The sequence below is a fragment of the Anguilla rostrata genome, chromosome 3 (assembly GCF_018555375.3).
Source record: "Anguilla rostrata isolate EN2019 chromosome 3, ASM1855537v3, whole genome shotgun sequence".
NCBI lineage: Eukaryota > Metazoa > Chordata > Actinopteri > Anguilliformes > Anguillidae > Anguilla > Anguilla rostrata.
In genome coordinates, this window is record NC_057935.1 from 48776491 (window position 1) to 48800127 (window position 23637).

At 45.3% G+C, this 23637-nt stretch overlaps 1 protein-coding gene across 4 annotated transcripts in view; it reads left to right on the forward strand.

Moving 5' to 3' along the window:
- Positions 1 to 23261, forward strand: part of farp1 (FERM, RhoGEF (ARHGEF) and pleckstrin domain protein 1 (chondrocyte-derived)) — an 84355-nt gene extending 61094 nt beyond the window's left edge. For 3 of the 4 annotated variants that reach the window (XM_064327966.1, XM_064327964.1, XM_064327965.1), the window contains exons 10-27: positions 555 to 721; positions 884 to 952; positions 1463 to 1538; positions 1862 to 2075; positions 8267 to 8454; positions 8762 to 8851; positions 10042 to 10175; positions 11872 to 11953; positions 13024 to 13261; positions 13666 to 13796; positions 14298 to 14366; positions 14994 to 15083; positions 16512 to 16594; positions 16995 to 17107; positions 17557 to 17720; positions 19700 to 19807; positions 20772 to 20923; positions 21955 to 23261. In XM_064327966.1, the coding sequence (XP_064184036.1) occupies positions 555 to 721; positions 884 to 952; positions 1463 to 1538; positions 1862 to 2075; positions 8267 to 8454; positions 8762 to 8851; positions 10042 to 10175; positions 11872 to 11953; positions 13024 to 13261; positions 13666 to 13796; positions 14298 to 14366; positions 14994 to 15083; positions 16512 to 16594; positions 16995 to 17107; positions 17557 to 17720; positions 19700 to 19807; positions 20772 to 20923; positions 21955 to 22036 (2250 nt within the window). In that variant the 3' untranslated portion in view covers positions 22037 to 23261. The remainder of the gene's footprint in view (positions 1 to 554; positions 722 to 883; positions 953 to 1462; positions 1539 to 1861; positions 2076 to 8266; positions 8455 to 8761; positions 8852 to 10041; positions 10176 to 11871; positions 11954 to 13023; positions 13262 to 13665; positions 13797 to 14297; positions 14367 to 14993; positions 15084 to 16511; positions 16595 to 16994; positions 17108 to 17556; positions 17721 to 19699; positions 19808 to 20771; positions 20924 to 21954) is intronic. The other variant, XM_064327967.1, reaches the window with a different exon arrangement.
- Positions 23262 to 23637: the final 376 nt, after the last annotated feature.

Genomic DNA, 23637 nt, shown 5'->3' on the forward strand with positions numbered 1-23637 from the left:
CTGGACTTCAGGCATCCCTGGAATCTTCCATCTGCCCTTTTCTGTGGAGAATGCATTCAGTATATGCCACATTTTAAAATGTTTACCTCCACCAAGGAGGTTATGTTAATGACTTCTGTCCATCGTTTGTCCATCAGTCCGTGACTGACATATCTGGAATTTTAATGGAAAGATGGCCACGAAATTTGCTGCGCACATTCATATTCCCAGGAGGAAGAGAACTATTGACTTTGGTGGCCCCATGACCTTTCCTCTAGTACCACCATCAGGGCAAACATATCTCAAAAATCTATGACTGGTTTGCCAAGACATTTGCTGTGCAGATCCATGCGAGTGGAGAGCGTTGTGCCTTTACGGTGGTCTGCTCTGCACTCTACTGCGTGCATTCTTTTTAGTTTTGTTCTCTTTCTTCCCCCACATTGATCTTCAACCAGGCTAGTCTGGAATGTGCTGTGCCATGTTGAGCAATATTAAACAAGGAAAAGGAATGAAAATAGACTCTGTTTTTGTGTCGTTTCTGAACATTGTGTGCGTGTTTTGACTGTCCCCTGCAGCAGAGCGCATACCAGGACACCCTGGAGTTTATGATGGGCAGCCGGGACTGCTGCAAGGTGTTCTGGAAGATCTGTGTGGAGTACCACGCCTTCTTCCGTCTATTCGAGGAGCCCAAGCCCAAACCCAAGCCCGTGCTCTTCACCAGAGGATCCTCCTTCAGATTCAGGTAGGGTCAGCCATGGGCCTGGTGGTGGGAGGAACCCAGATTGTTCAAGCGTTGCTGTCTACACCTCACACAATCTCCTGTGATTCTTTGAAAGCGTGGCTTTACGGTGTGTGTTCCTTCGCCCGTCCGTCACTTCTCCTTTAATTTCACCTCTCTTTAAAGTGGGCGGACACAGAAGCAGGTGATCGATTATGTCAAGGACTCGGAATTCAAAAAGATCCCCTTTGAAAGGTGAGCGTTTATTGTTTGGTGTTGTGCTCCTATGATGTAAGTGGCTTTCAAGTCATTACCCCTCATTTCCTGATGTATGCGTGTCTGTGCAAGTGGTTATGTGTCTAGAGATGAAAGAAACAGCTGTCATGACTCATGAGTAAGGAGAGAACTGTAATAAATATAATAATAAGACCTTTTTATGTGGGCTTGGATGTCCCTTCCACTGACGCGTAAGCCTGTTGTGTTTGTGTATTGTCTTAATCTTGTTATCACAGTGGTTGACTTTGATTAAATTCTTTAATATTATATATTGGAATTGGGGGAGGGCGATGGAGGCAATTATGAAGTTAGTCGAAGCAGAACATTAACATGATCCTTGATAACTACGTTGAGGTGGAGTTTTGGAAAGCAATAACCACAAGTACCAGACCGTGGAAGAGGACAGATGGTAAAGGGGAGTTGGGCGTAGCTTATGAGAACTCCATCAGAATGTGTGACACGCCCCCTGCCTGTCTCTCCCTTTTACAGGAAGCACAGTAAGGTCCAGTCCAATAGCAGCCTGTCTCCTCTGCCTTCCCAGCTGCTCACTGAAGTGCCAAAAGAAGTAAGTGTCACGGTCACCGTGGAGTTACTGTTTGTGCTGTGTTGCTGCCTGTGCTGTGCGTTTCCCCCTGTGCTGTGCGTTTTCCCCTGTACTGTGTGTTTTCCTCTGTGCTGTTTGTTTCTCTCTGTGCCGTGTGTTGCTGTCTGTGCTGTATGTCGCTGTCTGCTGTGTTTTTCTGTCTCTGCTGTGTGTTACTGCCCGTGTGGTTACCGATGCATTTGCATCTGAAAGTGAGTATTTCTGTTCAGGAAATGTCAGGAAAAAACCAGGTAAAATTGCATCTCTGCTCTCTCTGCATTGCCATGTCACTCTCTACTAAACAGAGCGCAAGCTGCACTTCCGGGGACAAGCCGGACTCCCCGAGCAGGCCGGGCTGGAAGAAGGCGGTGCCTGTCACTGTGGAAGACCACGGCGGCCTGCGGAAGCACGCCAGCCCCTCCCTGCACAACGGACGCGAGGACCGGCCGGGCGCCCGGGACGAGGAGCCGAGAGGCCAGCCGTCCCCCGGCAGGCAGCACGCGGACCACCTGAGCACAGGTCCAGCCTCGCGGGCTGCCAAAGGCAGCAGCTCCTCCATCCCCTACATCGACTGCAGTGACATAGATAGCGAGTACGACGTGGCCAAGGGCCGCGTCACCAGGTCCCACTCTCACACAAATGACAATGACGAGGATGAGCCGCCGTTCCTTAGCAGGGGCCCCGCTAACGGGGGCTACCACCGCCAGCCCCAGTACGAGCGGGATCGGGGCCCGGCCAAACAAACCCGCTATAGGGAGTCGCCCCCCTTCTCCGCCCCCCCGTTGGAGTTCTTGGACGACGAGGCGTCGAACGTGTCGCTGTACGGCGTCGGGCTACCCCACGCCCCTCTCCACAGCACGCTGGTGGACGAGGCTTTCCGGGGTCCGGCCCAGCGCAGCCCCCTGGTGGCGCGCCACGTGGCGGGCAGCCGCAGCTCCGGCCCCAGCCCCATAATGAGCACCTTCCACCGCACCGGCTCTCTGAGCTACGGCGAGCAGAACGGGCACGGCGGGCGGCCGGGCCGCTGGGACGAGGGCCGCCGCTACGGCAGCTACTCGCCCATCGCCAGCCGCTCGCCCCACCTGCAGAAGCTGCAGGGCGCCCGCAACCGGTCCGACACCGACCCCCTGATCCTCAGCCAGCTCACCTCCACCCCCGCCCGCGAGCCCCGCCCGGTCCTGTCCCGGCCCGAGCGTGCGGCCGCGCTGGAGCGCCGCATGGTGGCCAACGGCCTCTCGGCGCCTGGCCAGCCCCGGTCCGGCCCCGCCCAGCGGCTGTACGGCCGCCCGGGCGCCGAACACACCGGAGCCGTCCAGATGATCGACGGCTCCACCAGCAGCGGCACGGAGTCCAGCGACTCCGAGTCGGAGACGGGCAGCTCCTGCAGCCACCCGCTGGTGTATGGCAACCCCGGCGCCGACGGCGCCTCCCCCATGCCCCGAAACAAGTTCTCCTTTGGGAGCCTGCAGCTGGAGGAGGAGACGGAGGAGGACGGCTGCTTTAATTTTAGCGACGAGGACGGGGCGCGTGTCTTTAGCTGTTAGCACAGGCGGCTCCATGAGCCGGCTGTGGGGATTAACTTGGTAGCGAGCTCTGGGCTCTTTTCATAGTCTGAAGTGGTGTGCCCCCGGTGGTGGGAGGTGTTAGCGAAAGAGGGGACTTTGCCCCCTCTCCCCCCATGTGTGTCTGTTGATTGTGGTGGTGCCGCACTTTGTTACAGGAGACCACATTCGTGTGGGAAGTGTACACATAAACAACAGAATGCTGAACACTGCCATAAGCACTTTTCTGCTGTAGGGGCCTGATTTCTACATCATTTGTACAAATAAGGAAATGGCTGCCGTGTAATCAAAATTGAAAGGTTAGCCTTGCTTAGCCCTCGCAGTTTGATCATGTACATACATACTCTGTCTGCTTCTGCAAACAGTGTGAAGTCCCTCAGACAGAGTTCTTCCAAGTGCCAAGCCGCTTTGATCACACGCTGTACAGCTGAAGATGAAATCAGTAACCGGAGAAGACTTAATGGCTAAAAATGCTTTGTTTTTACTGAAACCCGGGTTGGGGAAAATGCAAGTCACATTCAGCCTATGACTAATTCATTTGCTGCCCTTCTGTCTTGAAACCGAGCTGGGGTGACTGGTGATGAAGGTTCTATTTCCATTTTTGTTGTGAGGAGAGCTTTCACAGAAAGCTCTGCTCGGATTAGTGGTTTTATATTGCCATGCATTTGACTCTGCTGTAATAACTCGTTATTTGTGCATTGCGTAAAAGGGTAGAATCAAAGCATTTGGTCAAATTGCCTTCATGTGTCTTGATAATTGGAGAGAAAGTACTTGTTGATGCCATAAATGGAAGACTTAGCTGTAGATGTTTTATTTTGACCGTTTGATAGGGAATTTGATTGTCTTACTGTAATCTTACTGTAAGTGTTTTGACTGCACTTGTTACAGTGTATGCTGTTTGAATGATTTTTGTCCATCATAGTCTTGTGGAGTAGGTAGGTTTGTAGGGCATACTTATAGAGCAAGCTGGTTACTAAATGATTGGAATGCTGTAGTATACAATGTGATGTAATTGGTGTAAATTGTAGGTAAAGTGAAGTACAGTTGCTATTTCAGTGTTAGACATTTTGACTTAGCCGTTTACATATAATGAATGTTTCCTTAGACTGAGCAATTTTACTGTTTAAACTGTTACGCCAGGTGCAAATAATTTAGTGTCCCACTACGCCTCACATTCCAGTTAATCCAGTGCTTTTGTTTACAGTATGCTCTTTCTGCAGCTGTTGTAAATTGTCGGAAGTCTGGGTTCTTTTCTTGATGTCATATCAGTGGACTTGATGATCAGACTCTTAATGTTCATTCAGAAAGGGCATTTGGATTTTGTAGTCATCTGATGTCGAGTTAAATGTCCAAACCATTGAGCAGTACTCTATAGGATACCTTAGTTTACATGCATCTCAGTGTTATCCAATATGGGTAGCAATATTAATAATCGTTAATAGTCTCTTGCTGTTTCAATAATTGTTTACTGGTGTACTTTTATGCTGGCACATATCGTCTAGAATTGAGCTTTGGACTCTGTTTATGTGTAGTTCCTGGGGCTTGGGAAAGTTGTGGAACATGTACTGTAAATTCTGGACGTTCCTCTTTTCATATTATCATAACAATTTACAATTTAGGCATTTCAGCCATAGCAGCTTACAGAAGGTGCACTTAGCTTGGATAGAAACCCTCAACCAGAGCTCGAGCTCAGCTTCAGTCAAATCAATGCGATCACAGAGACAAGTGCCACAAGACCTGCAACCTGCAAAATAACCCCCCTACTTCACTCAATATCTCTTATTATGCCTTCGATTCATGCTGTGCGGACAGGAACTTTTCAACTAAAGCACTAACCCCTGCAGAAGCCAAGGCCAGGCCAGGCACAGCAAGCAGGAGTCCCTGTTTCCCAGCATGCATTGCCAGCAGAGCAAACTATCCCCACGAAATAACTTTGCACTTTGACCTTCATTTTTGCTTTGTTTTTGTGTGTTTTTGTTATTTTTGCTCCCTAATTTTCTTCTTTTTTGTTTTTTGCGAATTAAAGGCTGCCGGGGCTTCATTCTCACCATTGTCATTTGTTTGCGGTTTATTTGCAGTTCCTATCATTTTTATGAGCAATTGGATATCTGCGCTATGTTTATAACACACTGCTTTTTTGTGTTCTTTTCGATTTTCCCTATGGAAGCACTGTTCTGTCAGCATGTATCTGTGGGGTTGAAGTCTCACGTTGTCTCTGTTCCTCTCTCCCGGAGGCATGTGGCCCTGTTCTGTTCCTGCGCTGTGCCACTGTTCTGCTGTTCTGTCACTCACTGTGTGTGAAGAGACCAGGGTAACCGGGGTTCCCTTAGATGCAGTGATCCTGGTAACTGGGAGAAAGGGGGAGACGGGACAGGGGGGCGGGCACTGGAGGTTGTTCAGGACAGGAGAATAGAAGGGACGAATAGAAGGTTATCTCCGTAGGTACTGCATGTTTGTCTGAAATGCAACCCGATGAACTGGCAACATCCCACGGCTCATTGTCCTCATAATTCACCTCCACCGTATGCTTATGCCTGCTTTCTGGGTCATGTATTTATTTATTTATTGATTTATTTATTTGCATTTAATTTGCTTACTGAATCTTGTACGCACTGCTTGAAACTACAGCAGTAAATGTCAAGTCATGAATGAAAAACTTAACAGTTTTGGCAGTTAACCATTTTGTTGACAAAATAATGAATCATTATAGACGTCAATGTCAAAACATCTAGTCTGTGTTTAGTCTGCATACAGTGAGGACATTTTGAGGTTAAAAGTGCACCACTGCTCAATAGAGACCAGTGCAGTATGCCTAACTGAGCTGAAATTCTTTCTTTGGTAATGTGATGTCATAATATTCTGAAGGCTGTAGCCATTTTATTTGTTGCCAATGAAAGAACCCTTTACGTGAAGACTGTGAAACAAGGAACGGCCGTTGTTAAACGTCTCTAAGAGAACCCAGCAGTCTGTTGGTGGGAGTCTTCAGTGGCCATTGAAGGGGGGTGTAATGCCCAGCCACAGCTACAGAGAGAAAGATAACCGCCCAGTTCAAAGTGTCAGGATAGTGTCAGTTCCTGGATCACTGCAGATTCAAAGAGAAACCTTGATGCACCAAGCGCTGCCTTAACGGCTTTCTATGGGAGATGCTGCACATGGCCAAAAGCTCTGCTCCAGTTATACAGGGATGCTGACGGGTTAAGTTAGTGCCCAGAATATGTAGTTATTTGCATGTGGTTATGATGCATTCGATTTACCTTGACCAAGGCAAAGTAAAAAATTAAAAAAAAGATTTTAAGTCTGAGCCAGTTCCTCCCATGTTAGCCACCAGGGCAGGCTTGTGTGTTTTCCCCGATATCGGTGTCACCCCTTTGGGCATTAAGCATGGGTCCAGGGGGCGTCACTGCCCAGGCAGCATGTCTATGGAAAGTAACCCTGTTCACTGGCATGGTGTGTTGCCCCTTTTTGCAGACTTTTTTCAGACTGTGCCCCTCACACGCTGAAGCTACAGATCTTTCACCTGGCTGCCACCGAAGTAGCACGTTCAGCAGGTCTTGTCATTAGAAATCTTTTTTAAGCATGTGTATATACAGTAACTATTCATATTTTCATTTTAAATGTGAAGCTTATTCTAGTACGCAATTTTATATCGGTATTTTGTATTCAATTTAGCCTATTGTATAGTACTGGCTACTAATTTGACCAATTTTTGTGGGTCAAAACATAGTTACATTTTTAAATGTACTGTACATGTATTTCATAGCAAAATTCAACCTGCAATTTGCAGATATGTCTGAATGCCTCTCACTGCTGAATGTGCTACTTTTAATGTCAAAATGACTTGAAATGGAGCATAATGGCTTGTAAATGGACTAGCCTGATTGTACCTTAACCTGCTGTGTTTCCACCTAAAACAACTGTTTCAATAAACGATTAAAAAAGTGCTGGTAAGCACTGGGTCTTTAACCACTAATACTTGGACTATTATGAAGCTCATACACAGGATACTGAATTAAAGCTAGAGCAGACCCTGGGTTTGCTCGTTTTTCTAGAACCAGTCTGGTCTTGTTCTAAGGTTAGAAGGCCTGTGTTGTGGGCCTGGCCTAGAATGTACCTGCACAATCTCTTAAATCTCTATTCTGCTCTTTCTCTCTCTCTCCCACTCTCACTTCTGTAACACTGTGTATATATTGTAGTCTTGTATTTGTACTGGATTCCTCAACTGTTTTTTTCTGTTTTCATTTTGCTATTTCACTCTTTTGGAAAGGTTTCTACACTTTTTAACATTGTATACGGTTGTGCACTAGTGTCAATAAAAGTTGACCTTGTGAAGCGGGACTCCAAGCATCTTATTTAAAGACACCCACCAATGTCATGTGATCGTCCCTAGATGCTAGTGATCCCCTCCCTTCCGTCATGTGGTGTCTTAGAGAGCTTCGTCTGTTTAGTTGTCGTGTGTATATAATGTGTTTATACACATGCAGATATGTGTGCGTGTGTTCAGTGTCTGAGTGTGTTTGTTCAGCATGTGGTGAGGTCACATTTTGTAGTCACTGTCACAGCTCTCCCTTTCATTTGTAGACTCTGTCTTAGCCCTGTGTTAGAGAAGCACTAGTTTAATCACTGTTTTACCCTTACCAACACGGTGCAATCAGAGGACAGAAAACAGTGGCGGGCAAGTATGCAGTCTGTTACCGTATTAGATGTAGTGGCTAATTAGTGAAATCGGGTAAGTGACTTTAACTGTTGACCCAATCAGCCAAGGCACAAGACCTTCCCTTCTCCATGATTTGATAGGATGAAAACAGAAATCTGTGACAAAAGGTGGGATGAATTTCCAAATAAATCCTTTGAAGTCACATAAATTCTTAGGCTTGGAACACATGTGCTGAACCAGTATGAACTACATGAACTATGTGAAGAATGACTCATCCATGGCTGTCTGGAAGTCATCTCCTAGCTTTAGTCAGCCTGTCTGTAAGATTCTATGGTGGCTAGCCACTGCTGTAGTTCTGATGGTTTAGTTTGCACAGTGCAGCATTACAGTAGTTCTTGCTAAAATGTATTTAAATGTGACATAAAGTCTAACTTTTCCCCTTCTCTCTTTTCTCTCCGTCTGCCTATCTTTCTCTGCCTGCCTGTCACCCTCAGCTTTGGTAGCAAACAGTCCTCGGCTCTCTGAATCTTCTGGACAGTCTCAGGGCCTGGTCAACGGACAAAAGCAGAGTCTGGCCCTCGGTCAGAGCCCGGATGGCCGGCAGCCCTCTCCCCTCACCAGCCCCCTGCTGAACGACGCGGGCTGCCTACGCCCCGACGAGGAAGACGAGGTTCGGAGGAAGGTTTGTGGTCCAAAGGAAGGCCAGCTAGGAGAATTTGCCGATCGTGTAGCTTTGATCTTAAGCACTTTGAGCTGAAGAGTCTGATCTCTGGCCCCAGTGAGGAATGAGATGGCTCACCGTGGTATATTATAAATACAGTTTACTAGAGGCAGACAAACTTAACAAGAATTTAAGTGACTGGCTGCAGTCCACATTCCCCTTTGTAATGTTGATTAGCATTGCAGTGTAGTTTGCACCATTGCATAATTGGGGTTAGTGGCAGTAGCATTCAATAAGTGCTGTTGACTGAATCCTCGCTCGTTTCCAGAGGTTCCCAACGGACAAGGCCTACTTCATCGCCAAGGAACTGCTGACCACAGAGAGGACATATCTAAAGGACCTGGAGGTCATTACTGTGGTAAGGCTTACCAGATTGGTGTACTTCTCACAACCTTTTCCTCCTCTTTTCTCCACATCTTAATTCAGGCAGAAGGACCGCATTATTGCTGGCACAGTAACTGCCTTATTACTGCATAAAAAATGCAATCGCCTCATCAGCTGGACTGTTGGGATGTTTGGGTTTTGCTGAAATGTTACCTGAATTGTGGTTAAATTGGTCTCCTGCCCTGTTTGGATACCTCCTGGAATGTTTTTGGTGGTGACAGGTGGGCTTTGACAGCTCCTGCTGCCTGAGGGTTTCTCTTTTCACAATCTCCTTTCCCAGGCTCGTTATCTCCTGTTTTGGGGGCGCTCTGTGGCTGCTGTGAACATCCTGCTGGCTGTTTTTGCACAGGCACACAAACACCTTTTATTTGTACCTCCGAGGCCTCGCTGAGGAAGAAAAAGGAAATGCACTGGTGGGGGGTGGGAGGGGGAGTGAAACGCCTCCTTTCTAATGAGGAGCAGGGCTCCGTCACAGCGGATGGTTTCCCCGCCAGACCGAGCAGGACCGATGAGGTCCGATTACGGTTTGCTGTTTCTCTAGCCCCTCCCAGTGACCTCGCTGGCCCTCGGATGTCCAAAAAGAGATTATTTTTAAAACACATCCTATAAATATTTGTGTTGGCTCCATCGCTTGAAACTCCACCCACTTACAGCTCCTTTGTTTTTTGTTTTTTTTGTTTTTCCACTGCCTGTTCCAACTTCCTGTGGAGTTTGTAGCCATCTGAGATGCAGCTTTTCACCTGCTTTCAAGGGCTTCCAGCAACTTGGCTTGCCCAACCACTGCAGCAGCCACTCAATGAACCAGCCAATCAAAACCCTGCACGGTTTCCAATAGCGGCCAGGCCGTCATGTTCTCATTCCTGCAGATGCGGTGCCGTTAGATGAATTTGTCCCCGAGGGCTGTGTCTGCAATGATGGTGGCATCGATCGAATTGATCCCGCATGGTCATTATGAGATTTTCTTCAAGACTTGGTCCTGACACGTGGTCGTTGGCTATTGATGCAGAGCTCTCTTGACAGAACGACTCCAATACAATCACATTAGCTGGCTTCTCATTGAGTGGAAACTGTTTTCTCCTTCCTTTTCCCACCTGTGTGGAGCCGCTCTGCTGTTTGAGCCTGGTGGCTCTGAGGCGGAGTGACAGCACCGTGTCGTTTCTCCAGGCCTTCCAGAACTCGGTGGGGAAAGACGAGGCCATGCCCGATTCTCTCAGGAACGTCATCTGCTCCAACTTTGACCCTCTGTACAAGTTCCACACCGGCTTCCTGAAGGAGGTGGAGCAGAGACTGGCCCTGTGGTGAGGATGGGGCCTGGGCATGGAGAGGGGGGAGGGGGAGGGGGTCAGGCAGATGGGCTGGTCTGCATGGGGAGATTCTTCTGGTGAAAACAGATCTTTATGTACACAACCAACTATACTGAGTACTGCACTGTACATTTTAATGTGAGATTCAAAGCTGTAGTTTAACATTTTCATATGTTGAGCACATGTAAACTTAGCACCATTTTGAAAATTCTGTTGTGGACTGTCTTAAGCCTTTTAGATTTAGATTTATCGTGTTTAAAGTATCCATTCCAGAAAAATATTAGAAAGTAAACCAAGCCAAATAAACTTCCTTTAAATATGCACACCAGTAGAACTCTTTTATAGAACTCCCTTGTAACATTACATCACCGTTTATCACAAATGCCTTCCAGAACAGCCCAAGGATGCTTCTGTATAGCATCATAATTGATCTAGGCACCAGGCCCACTGATGGCTTCATATCCAGTACTGGTATTCTGTCTAATTTGAATACAGCTTAGAATGTGAGGGAAAGCAGTGGTCTCCATGGAAACAGCCAAGCAGTAAGGGCAGCCCCTGTTGCCCCACAGCCCTTGGGCTCCCACTTCCTGTCTCTTTCTTCCTGTGAAAGTCCCAGCAGAGAAGCTTCTCCCACTCAAATCACATCTCATTGAACTGCTGGGCTGTGGCATCTTTCCAAACCTCAAGGGATTATCCCCCAACCGCTGAGGCCCGCCCCTGCCCCCACTCCACCACAGCGACACTAGCGATAATCAGCAAGTCCCATCTTCACATCAAAGCTTAACAGAGCTGGCTGGGAACAGTCAGAGATGAGGCTGTCTGTTCAATACGGCCTTTCACTTGGGTCGCCCTCTGGCCTTCCTGAATCAAGCATCACTCATTCATAATTCTGCCGCTCAAGGAAAAAGACCGGCAGTAGCACAATCTACATGTTGTACATAATTGAGTAGCCATCAATGGCATTCCCAGTAGTAAGCTAGCCTTTACACAGCTCACAGCCATCCAATTTAGAGAGACCCGCCTTGGGCTGAGAGACGTAGTATAAATTGCTCGTAAATCATTCCCTTCAAACACTTGGGGTTCAGAACTCTAGTTGTGCTAGATCTAATTTGCCCATAAAGTAGATCCATGTTGTGAGCACTAATGAGTCTGGCTTCAAGAATGTGAGGGAGAGCCTGATGGCTGAAGAAGATGGGAGTGTTTGTTTTATTGTCCATGCACGATTAGAACATTGCTCGAGAGGGACATCTGCTGGCAGTTCTACAGAAGTGCTCATTCAGAATCTGACTATTGCTTAACTGTCCAGTACCAAAATTCACAGGGCTACACACAAAATAAGTGGCACCAATAAATAATTATCTGAGTTGATAGCTTGCATCTCCATTTTTGCTATTTTTGAGTGCATCATTGCTTCATGAACCATAAATGTTTCATGTCTCTGGTACTAAAAACATTTATTCAAAATACCTTAAAACTAAAACCTTATTAATATGATGTAAAAAATGAAAGTTTTTGTATTATTGAAAGTATGACTTTGTGGAGATACAAGACTTTTTTGTGTCTATATAGAACGACTCCGATGGCTTAATGATATTGAATGGAGTGACATTTTTTGCTTACCTCTCATAAAAAGAAAAAAATGGCCTGAATGAAAAATGATGTAAAGATTAAATTTCTGTGTTCTGTATAGGGAGGGTCGTTCCAACGCCCACATCAAAGGAGACTACCAGCGCATTGGGGATGTCATGCTGAACAATGCCCAGGGCATGAAGGTGAGGGGGAAAGATCTGTAGTCACCAGTGCCAAAAATCAGTCCCTGCATTTCTCATTTTGGCTTCAGGTAAAAACTTTAGGCCTGTAGGTCTATCTTGGGACCTGTTACAGACCCTGTGGTTTTCTGTTTATGCAAATATATCAACCAGGAAAATAGGTAATTAATTATGCAATAATAATATCAATCACCACCATGAACACAGTTTGGTTAATTAATGTTTGATTAATTATTTGTAACAGTGCCTCTAATCACTGACAGTGTTTGAGTGACTGCCCGGTTCAGTTGTTAATATGCGCTCCTTGCTAATGGGCACTGCAGTCAGGCTCTCACATTAACCAAACCCCCCCCATAGAAAAGGTCTGAAGATGAAAGGCTCAGTAAAAGAAGCTGTGGGTCTGATGTCCTCCACGCTGCCCAGGGGGTGAGGTCTGGCTCATAAAAGTGTTCCTCTGAACTCTGAGTTTAGCAGGAACACAGGGTGAATTCACTGGCCTCTGATGAGGTGGCAGTGTAATATAATGCTTAGGGAACCAGGAATGTACCTTAAAGGTTGCAGGTCCAGTTCCCAGGTTAGATTCCAGATAGAATCGCTCTAGTAAATATCCAGCTTTATGAAAGGATTGCATGTGAAAATGTACATTAATCTGTGAAAGTCACCGGATAAGAGCATTCAGAATGTAATGAAGGGGGGCGGGGTTAGCGTCAGGATAGAGTTCATGCAGTTTTGTGGGGAGTTAGAGCAAATGAGGCCAGCCCAGCACATTTTCCTGGCGGAGGCTAGCACGGGGGGAGCGGTGGAAAAACCAGCCGTCTGTGGGAGTGAGGCAGCGGCTGTGTGTGCAGCATTCACTGAGCAGCAGGAGTGAGCCACCCTGCCCGTATGACTGGCCCCCTTTCTCAAAACCTGCGCTGAGCTTTCCATCGTCGTAACTTAAGCCTTTCGGAGAGCTTAATGAGGTCATCGAGAGGGGAGGAATGCGTGTTAATAGCAGCCCTGCTTAACCTTGGGTTGAGGGCGGGATAGGGACACCACCGTTTCCCATCTGACCCCCTCCCCTCCTTTTGCAGCTGCTGACCGGTCACCTGCAGAAGCACTCGGAGGCCTTGCTGGAGCTGGAGAAGGCGTGCCGGGCCTCCCGAAAGCTGGAGGCGCTGTGCCGGGACTTTGAGCTGCAGAAGGCGTGCTACCTGCCACTCAACATCTTCCTGCTCCGCCCCCTGCACCGCCTCATGCACTACAAGCAGATCCTGGAGCGGCTGTGCAAGCACTACCCAGCCACGCATGTGGACTTCAGGGACTCCAGAGGTACAGAGCCGACACACTGCTCACTATCAACTAGCACACTGACAGGGGACAGCTGGGGATTCTAGGTAAATCTTTTTAGTGAGGGGGTGGGCTGACTTCTGCTCTTTAATTATTCAGTGAACCCAGTCGTTTATGCTATGTGGCATTTCAGTCAAATTCATGACTGACAGCTGACGACTATTCTCATTTTTCTGTATGAAACCGTTTGCTGGTGAACTAAGCAAATCCTCGGTGAAAACAAAATACCACACTGGACCTCCAGGATTGGAATTGCCCACCCCTGTTTTAGGACATATGACAGATATGATGACAGCAAGAGGCCATTCAGCCCATCTACGTCTACGTCTATCATTTTATAATCAAAAGTCTGGTACTGGTGATGACATCTGTGCCCTTCCCCCCAGCCGCACTTGCTGACATAGCAGAGATTGCGACCCAACTGCACAGTCCCATGATCAAGATGGAGAACTTCCAGAAACTTCTGGAGCTGAAGAAGGACTTGGTCGGCATCGATAATCTGGCCATTCCAGGACGTGTGAGTGCACAGAAACCATTGATGGTAGAAATACTGTATGATGGGATGAGGGATCACTGAATCTCTCTGTTTTTAAACTGCCGATTGGTGCCATAGTGAAATGTAAAATGTAAAGGTTCATAAAACAAGTAATGTATTACTTAAGTGATCGTGATAGTTACCCAGCATTTAGCTATCTAGTTGCATCAAGCTTTGATGAGCTCTGTTTTGATGAGTTGCTTTAGTTGGCTCACAGTTTAACTGGCAAGGTGGAAAATGCTTAGTTGGCTAGCCACAGTAGCTTGTGCTCATGAATGCTAATTCTTTCAAAATCAGCATTCACAGGGGAAGAAGTTTATTAACTCTGAGTACAGTGGAACGTTGCGTGTTCTTTCCACAAGTTTTACTTGTCTCTTCCATCAGGCCCCTTGGATCATAAAGGGATCAAAGCTGTTTGGTAATACGAAACATCACGTGAATATATTTTCCCCATATTTGGGATGCGTTTTTTGTGTTTTACAGGAATTCATCAGGCTGGGCTGTCTCAGCAAGCTCTCTGGAAAAGGCCTCCAACAGAGAATGTTTTTCCTGGTAATCCTCTTTCTTTTCAGTGTACCACATACTGTACGCTTTATAGAATGATCCTGACCTGACTACCTCTAATTGGCAATGCACATCTTCAGTAGCACCTGGGTATTGTTTGTCCTGCTTGGACCAGATTATTTGTTTTACATCCACAAAATTAGTAATACATGACAACACAACATCACAATACATGTATATGTATTGTATTACGTTATATTGTGTTCATTTATTGAGAGTGACTTATAATGTAAGAGAACTTGTGTGCTGTCACCAGAGTTGCATGAGCAACTGTGCCAGCCTTGGTTAGCAGGAATACATCTGTGTATCGATCCACTCAGTGAAATATGTCCCCACAGCTCAGTACATCAAGCTCTTTATTCACACAATAGTTGTTTGCTGTTCTGTGAGTCACCCAGAATGTTAGATCCACCATGACAGAAATGTGTTCACAAAGCGTGCTACACACCTACACCTGTGTGTGCGCATACCTGTCTCTTAATCTCTGGTCATTTCCAATCTGCTAGTCAGTTTACTCTGCAAACGGACTAGGAACATTTCTGAATAGCTCCTTGATGATTGGGGCTAATGATGTGCTTTTGTGTTGCTTTTTTTTTTCACCCTGCCTGGTGACAGTTCAATGATGTCCTCCTGTACACGAGTCGAGGGATGACGGCGTCCAATCAGTTCAAAGTTCATGGCCAGCTCCCCCTCTATGGCATGAAAGTGAGTTTCCCACCGACTTCCCCCAGTATGGATACTGGAAGATATGGCTCCTTGCTATACACAGACCAACAGAAAGACAGAGAGAGTGGGAGTGAGAGAGGGAGAGTGCGAGGGAGAGTGCGAGGGAGAGTGTGAGAGAGAGTGTGAGAGAGAGAGATAGAGGGAGAGAGAGATGATGAGAGAACAAAACAGACAGAGTTGGTGGGGGGGATTGTGAAGAGGGATTCTAAGCCTACTGCCTCTGTATCCACAGCCAAGCTGCTAATTCTGATGTTACACAATGAAGAGGGCCATTGTTCTCCTGCAAACACAGCCCAGCAGGGCAACAGAACATTTCATTTATCTGACTGACACTGTGTGTTTTTCCAAAGAGCTCATATTCGTCATCAAAAAAAACCTAGCTTGAAATAAAATAAAAAACTGTCTGTAACACAGCGGTATGCAAAAGAATAGATGTTGGGCTTAAACTCAAATACTGTATTGAGATTGTACCACAGAGAGGAACAATTCACACTTTCACAACTTCTGAGCAATAACCATTGTCCACATCATTGTTGTGCTGCATGTTTATATGCAACAGTGCTGCCATACAGTTGAGTCCAAAAGTTCACATACACTTAGGCTAAAGACATTCAAACTTTTGAACTTTTGGCTCAACTGTATCAGATAATAATGTAACTACCAGATGATAATGTTAACATAACATCACATGATATAATGAGGAGAACAGGCCATTCAGCCCAACAATGCTGGCCATTTTCCTAACCGAATTGTACCTAGTGCTCCGATTACCTGCAAACTAGATAGTATCTAACATCGTGTCAAACCTGGTCTTGGAAATCCCCTCTGCTACATGACCCTGGCAGGCTATTCCACACATTGACCACTCTCTGTGTGAAACAATTCTTCCCAATATCTGTACTGAATTTACCCTTTGCTAATTTCCATTTATGCCCCCTTGTTCTACGAACAATTCAACCTGAAGAATTTCTTGCAGTTATCTTTATTAATCCCCCTTATGAATGTGTTGTGTGAGTTTTCATTAATCTGACAATGAGCAGAGCTACGAAACGCTGCATCACTGATTTGAACGAATAATTCAGCCTTTCTGTGGAGAGTAGTAGATCTGTCGAAATAAACCACTGATTGACAGCTCGTTGTTCAGTAGTATTATCCATTATGGTGTTCACAAATGCTCATTCTCCCATCACTGTCAGAACAGGAACAGGCTTTCTGATGTATCTGATCTGTCATGTGACCTGTTGGGGTATCCTCGGCTGTGCATGGGAAGAATTCATATTCTTCCCATTCATATTCACTTAATTGGATTCAGCAGAGAATTAAATTCAAGTTTGGTAGTCCATCAGGGGAGTGTGTCTGGTGGCTAGTGTGGGTGAAAAGGCTATCTGTCCCTCTCCCTGTCCTCAGATCAGAGAAAGCGAGGAAGAGTGGGGCGTGCCTTACTCCTTCACCTTGTCAGGACAGCGGCAGTCCGTGGTCGTGGCAGCAAGGTAACACCACAGAATTAGCTTAATGCGCGGCTTTACTATATGTGACAGGTTCCTAACTGGAAGGGAAGGTGCAGTTAAGATGGCGTATCTCCTCTGTCACAACTCAAACTATTTATTCCTTGTATGAAGACAAAAGTGCATTTGTTATCAAGTGCTGCACAACTGTTCATAAAAACAACTGCAGTTGGGCAAAGAGTATTCAGTGGGAAAGCTGCTATGCTTATAAATGTTACTGAACAAGCTGATCAAAGTCAAATCCTCTGTCCTCAATGCTTTGTTTTTTGATGCGAAGGCATAGGTTCAGTGAAATATAATGTCGGTCACTGAATGAATAAAGGTACTGTTAACTTGTGTGGTTAGCGGTCACCTGCACGTGGACTGACCCTGTTGTCTCCTCCAGCTGTGGGGCAGATATGGAGAAATGGATGGAGGACATCAGCATGGCCATTGGCCTGGCAGAGCAGTGCAATGGCCACTCCTCAGACCTGCAGGCCGGAGCTCTTTCGGAGAACAGTGAGTCAGCGGAGCGCCACGTCAGCCGTTCCCCGCGGCCCAATGGCGGCCGCCGTGTCTCGCAGGCAGAGTGACCTGATCCCTGGGCTGTGCATGCATTGTTCACCTGCTAAAGGATTAAACGCCTTCATTTAATGCCTCCTTGGCCAGTCCCTCAGTTGTTGTATTTATATTCTGGCCTGTGGCTGGCTTCTGAAACGTTTTTTTTTTATCCCACAAGAAGTTGTTAAGAAATGTGTAGTGATGCGTCACAAACAGGCCATAGCTGAAATATCTGTAGACTGTTTGCTGCACTGAGTTCAAATGGAAACCTGTCTGAGAGACTTCAGGCCATGGATGTACCTCTTAAAACATAGCCACGTGTTGATGGTCTGCTTTGCTAAACATTCAGTGTTTGTAACTCGAGAAAAGGTCACTTTATTCACGGCTCCTTTTACTCAATTTCCCAGAATCCCCAGAGGACTTGACTTTAGAGCAGGAGTCCGAGGACGACATAAGCGCCTCTCGCACTTCCCTGGAGAGACAGGCGCCTCACCGTGGCAACACTACAGTGCACGTGTGCTGGCACAGGAATACCAGCGTGTCCATGCTGGACTTCAGCATAGCCGTGGAGGTACCAAAATCCAGTCCACCTGTCACTGTGTCTCTGCTCTGTGTCTGTGTGTGTCTGTCATGTCCATATGGGACTCTTTCCACTGGGAGCAGCAAAATTCAGTTTCCAAATGTTTTTTTGAAATGCTCGGACCTGTGAGAATTTCTCTAGACTAAGGCCCAGTTATAGTAAAAGTTATAGTAAAATACAGTAATACATTTGGACCTATTGGTCTTTACATAAAATAACATTAGCTGCTTTTTCCTGAAACATGCTGGTCATATTGACCTGTATAGCTGCTCAGATGGCCTGAATATTGAATATACATTTATATACAGCTTGATTTCAGACATGTCATTCGATGTCATTTATGTCTAGTCTAATAAGGAGGAATAATAAAAGCATTATATTCTGTGCAGTATAGATTTATACTCTTACTCAAACCAGGATTACCCCCAGGGGCTGTACCTGCTCCTGTCATCTTTCCAGCTCTCTTCAGGCCTGACTTTTTGCTCGATGGCCTAGTCCCGTCTGCCATAGGATGTCTGTCCGTACATCTGTCCATATCTCAGACTGCACATGTAGAGTTACGCTGGGCCTGTACATTTCCTCACCAGTCTTCCTGAGTTTATGTGCATTTAAACTGAGGACAGATTGAGTTATTTCACTTGAACCCTATTTACCCATCCTTCCTGCCCTGCTTATGAAGCTGTGCAGATGGGTAGCAGTGCAGTATCCTGAGGACACCATAACTCAGGTAGAATTATTAATGGTAGCAGACATAATATTTCAGGGGAAAGGTAAATCCAATCTCTGGTTTTGTTGACTGAGTAACTCACCCTGCATTATTATGTCCTGAAGGTAAAAGGCAGTGTTTTAACCCCATTGGGAGAGAAATGTTTAATGTCCTTAAAATGGTGTGCCCCAGGGTGAGAGCCCTGTTTTTACTTATGATGAGGGTTTCCTTCACAGCTGCTGCTCCCAGGATCACTGCTGGCTGCCGCGTTTAACCTGTTGTTGGTTGTCGAGTGTCTGTGTCTGTGTGTGTGTGTGTCTGAGTGCGTGTGTGCATGTGTGCGCGTGTGCGTTTCACCTGCTGAGTCCGTATACCTCTTCCTCCCTCTTTGTCTGTCTGTCTGTCTGTTCTTCTGTGGTAGAAGATTCTAGTCCAGTCATTGCCTCAGAACCCGTCCCCTTTGGGCCTAGCAGTGGCCAGGGACCAGTGTCTGTCTCTCTGTCTTATCTGCTGGTTCCAAGCTCACAGCCTCCCCTTAGTGATACCTGCGGGAGCTCTGAGGTAACAGTGCCAGAGAGGGGGAGTGGCCTCATGCATGATGTCACTGCTTACACATACCCCCTCCCCCCAGTCCCCTCCCACTCTGCCTACCTGCATAAAATATGCACAGATATATAAACATAAAGTGAAGAAACATATGTTTTATCACTTAAATTCTGGGTGTGTGGCATAATCTAATGTACTCTACCTGTGCTCATAGACCAACTAACTATAGCTATACTCATAAAATTCAAACTGCAATAAAAAATTGTTTAATATAATGAAGGGTCTGTGTACTTCATTTGCAATTCCACTAGTTGGTACCACTTTGATTTCAGTAAAAGGCTCATGTTCAGAGCAAGTTACTCATTTCAACAGTGAGTGGAGTCTCCACTGAGTCGGCTCATATAGCTGTTGCCTGGAGGGGAGAATCTACACCTATGAGATTGAACCAATCCTCTGGACACTGACTGTAGGGTAGAGGATGTGAGCAGTCTTTCTGGTGTCCCATACAAGCTGGTTTTCTGCTTGCTGCGCTAGTTAATATTTGGGCCTTCTCATTCCTTTCATGGGCTTATAGATGGTTGTCTCATGTGTATCTCGCATTTATTTGCAATGTGCTCTTTGTGCTCCTTTGTCTTGGTTTTGTTTGTTAAAAGACTGAAGAATAGAGATTTGCCAAAGGCAGACGACCACAGGCAATCACTGCTTTTTCCTCCCCTAGAATCAGCTGTCTGGCAACCTGCTGAGGAAGTTCAAGAACAGCAATGGCTGGCAGAAGCTGTGGGTGGTCTTCACAAACTTCAGCCTGTTTTTCTACAAGTCCCATCAGGTGAAGCCCCACCCCCCTCTGACCTCTGCTCTTTGACCTCTGTGCCACTGTGTGGTCATGTGTCACTTAATCAGTAACTGTAAGCTCATATCCGGTGCCCCAGATCTCTCTCACCGAGCTCAGTATGAGTTTGTTTGAATTGCAACGGGCTTGAAAAATGTGGGGCCACCCTTGGCATTCCTGAACGTGCTGACTGTATGTAGAGCTCTAGCATGGCAGCGCTGTGTATGTTGTTTCACCCATGTGACGGGATTGATCAGTATAGTGGGAGTTCCTTATTCCATTAGGCTCCTCTTTTCTGTCTGGCCTGGCTTTTTGTCTGGACCTCTGTGTCAGGAGGATGATTTCAGTAGCCATTTTGTTTCTTGAAATTAGGAATAAAGTAAATGCCACGGGATTCTTCTCAGAGCACGAATCAAAGCTGGCCATTTAATCGATACCTCAGTGCACGATCACGGAAAGGTCATTCAGCTGCAAAGCCACCTGAAAAAGTGGCCTGTCAGATCATCAAAGACAATAGTTAACATCCAGACTCCAGAAGACAGAACTGTTTAAAGATTTAACGAGGCCCTGGACAGTGATAGACCTTTAATTACATTTCCTGTCCCTGCTCTCTAATGAGGCCTAGAGAGATCTGTCAATACATTTCCAACAACTCATTCTCCCTCTTTAATGAGAGATTATAGGTACCGGTTGGAAGCAGTGTTTTGGAAACTATGCCTGTATCCATAATTCTAATATGCAGTGTCCTGAGCATGAATTGACCTTTTATGTTGAACTCGGGAACTAAAGCCCCTTTTCCACCGGAGGAACCAGGGCTGATGTTGGTTCCTGGGCATGTTTTGTTAGTGAAAATGGTATATTCCACTTTGTGTGGTACGGGTTTTATTTTGTTGTGCGGTGGAGTGCTGTGATGCTGCTGCCCATGGCTAACCCAATGCCCCCCCCCCCCTCTTTTCCACAGGATGACTATCCCCTTGCTAGCCTGCCCCTGCTGGGCTACTCTGTCACCATCCCCTCTGAATCCGAAAACATCCACAAAGACTACGTCTTCAAACTGCATTTCAAATCTCACGTCTACTATTTCAGATCTGAGAGCGAGTACACTTTTGAGAGGTATGCCACACTGACTGGGGGAGTGAAGATATGTTTTTCTCAGTCTTTCAAAAACCAGGAAAAGGGTTTAGTTGGTTATTCAGATAACCATTTAGATATGCTTTGGTGAGTTCCTTATGAGCAAACTGTAGGTGATTTATGTCATGATTATTTATTTTACTTACCTCTTTATTGCTTGATATGGATATTTGATAGGTACTTATACATATCACATTGTGTAAACCAAAATTTGATGTATCTTACCATAACAATGTGCTACTTTCCAGTATTTGTACACTTCAAAAGAGTCATCTCATTTTCTTTTGATATTTGGAATGTTGAATATAAAATGGATAGTTCAAATTTTTGGAGAAATTAGCTTTTTGGTTATCTTACCCGTAGTTATATTTGTCTATTTTAAAAATATTAGACAATTTCTACAGGCTACATGCTAACTGTGTGACCACTAAGAATAGCTGCAGATGGATGCACCGTTAGCTCTGATAAGCTACGTGACAGAAATACAAGCGTGAGTTTGGGGTTTCCAGGTATCCGTGTCACTGACTTTAAACTCGCTCTCTTACTCCCACTGCAGCCAATAGCACTGCATTCCTGGCAAACCCAAACTCACGCTTCAAGTGGTGCTGCACAGCGACTAATCACTACACCCAGTAGATGGATACATGGTTTTGTCAATAGTCCTGCATTTACCTGCCTCTTGTTTCTCTGTTTTTATTTTTACTTGTTATAAACATACAGGAGGCTAGTGTAAATAACTCGGCTGCATTTCCATGTTAATGCTGCTTCTGTTTGTAGCCATTCATAGTGGTAGCACAGTTATCGTGCTGCCTGTAGATATTGTCTAATATTTTTCTGCTGGATGCACAGGGATGAAATTTTTATCGATCTTATCATTTAACTATGGTTTAGATAGCCAAAAAGAGCATTTCCAAAAAAGTTGGACTGTCTCTTTAAGAGCCAATAAGAACAGCTGGGATCTCAGTGTGTGGAGTAGCACTAATATCTGCCTATCTGTCTGTCTGTCCTCGTAGGTGGATGGAGGTCATCCGCAGCGCTACCAGCTCCGCTAGTCACTCCCAGATCTCGAGCCGCAAAGAGCCACACCCCTTCTGATACGAAGTCCCGCCTTGCGCCCCCTACCTCCAACTCCCATTTGTGCAAACCCAACCTCTTCCGCATCACCACTCCCCCTGCAGCCAGTAATGCTGTTACGTCCCATCGCACCCTTTTCACTGGGAATTGATCAGGTCTTTCTGTTGTTTCGTTTTCAACACTAATAGGACACCGGTGCATAGACCAGTGTTCAAGCACAACGGCTGAGCTTTATTATGCTTTAAAGGTCACATGTCTGCTACTGTTTTCTGCATTTTTACTGGACTTCAAACCTTCTTTTGTAGGATGTCATTTTATACAATTTTTTAAAACAACCTGTGAACCACTTGGTAACTTTTACATATTGTCATAGCTTGTGTTTTTTAGAGGAAATCCTGTTGATAATGATGGGATTGTTTGTTTTTTAATTCAAACTTGTTGAATAGATAACTGAATTCTCATAGCTAGTCCCAAACATTGTTTTGTCACCGTAATTCAAAGTGTTAATTGTTCTTTTTCTATGTTTTGAATGACAGTAGCTGCTTTAAAATGCAACAGCTTGAGTGCCAAACATTCTACCAATGTTCCTCCACCTGTATTGTTTGATTGCAGTATGTTGGTGATGCATAGGTTTCTAAAAAATTAAGTTCAGAGAATTTATATTATTTTAAGAAAACACATATGCACCTTTAAAATCTTTGTTGAGAGTATCCCAAAAAAACATGGAGGACACGATGATCAAACATGTTTAAAATAACACTACGAGATAAGTCTAGATAAAATGAGGTTTCCCTAGCTAAAACGTGGATGTGGTGATTACATTAGTGCTGACTCTACAGAGGGGCAGTGTGCAGTATAAAGTCTACCCTCAATTCAAGTGTGTGACATTCTCTTAAACTAATTGAAATGTTGAACAATGACTAATATTACTTAAAATTGAATTGGTCATTGGAGAGAAGCTTTAAAATCCAGAAGAATCTGTAAAAAATCAGGTTTATGAAAAGCCCTGTCTGTGTCAGAGTTGTGATATGGCAGCCATGTAAGGAATCCTTTACCTATTATAATGAAAATATGCACATGAAACATTATGGGGTGCAGCAGTATGAATATTCTGTGGTCTCTATGGCAGATAGATTTTTTGCTTCCCTCAAACACCAGAGAGCTCTATGGAAAAGGAAAGCAATAAAACCACATTTTACGAGTTATTGTATTGTTTTGTTTTAATAAAACATTTTCCACAATCATATTCCAACTGTGCATTTCATTTTCTCCACTTTTTCACCAACACATTTGCTGTTCCTCATTCCTGTTTCTGTTCCAATTTACTTCTGTTTTTATTTGTTAGTTGTTATGGGCATGATATTTCTTTTCTATGAAATAATTTTAAATGTGCTGTATTTCATGCGCCAGCAAAATACTTTGCATATATTTTTTCAACAGTTCTGTTTCTGAATTGAAAGGAATGTGATCGCTGCTATTCATATTCACCTCTGGTGAAGTTATTGTGCCGTACTCCATTAACTGCACACAGTGAAGTGTCTTTTTGTCATGGCACTAGAGGGCACTACCGAGTCAAGCTTCCAGGTTATCCAACAGTCCTCGTAAAAATAATAGATCTAGAC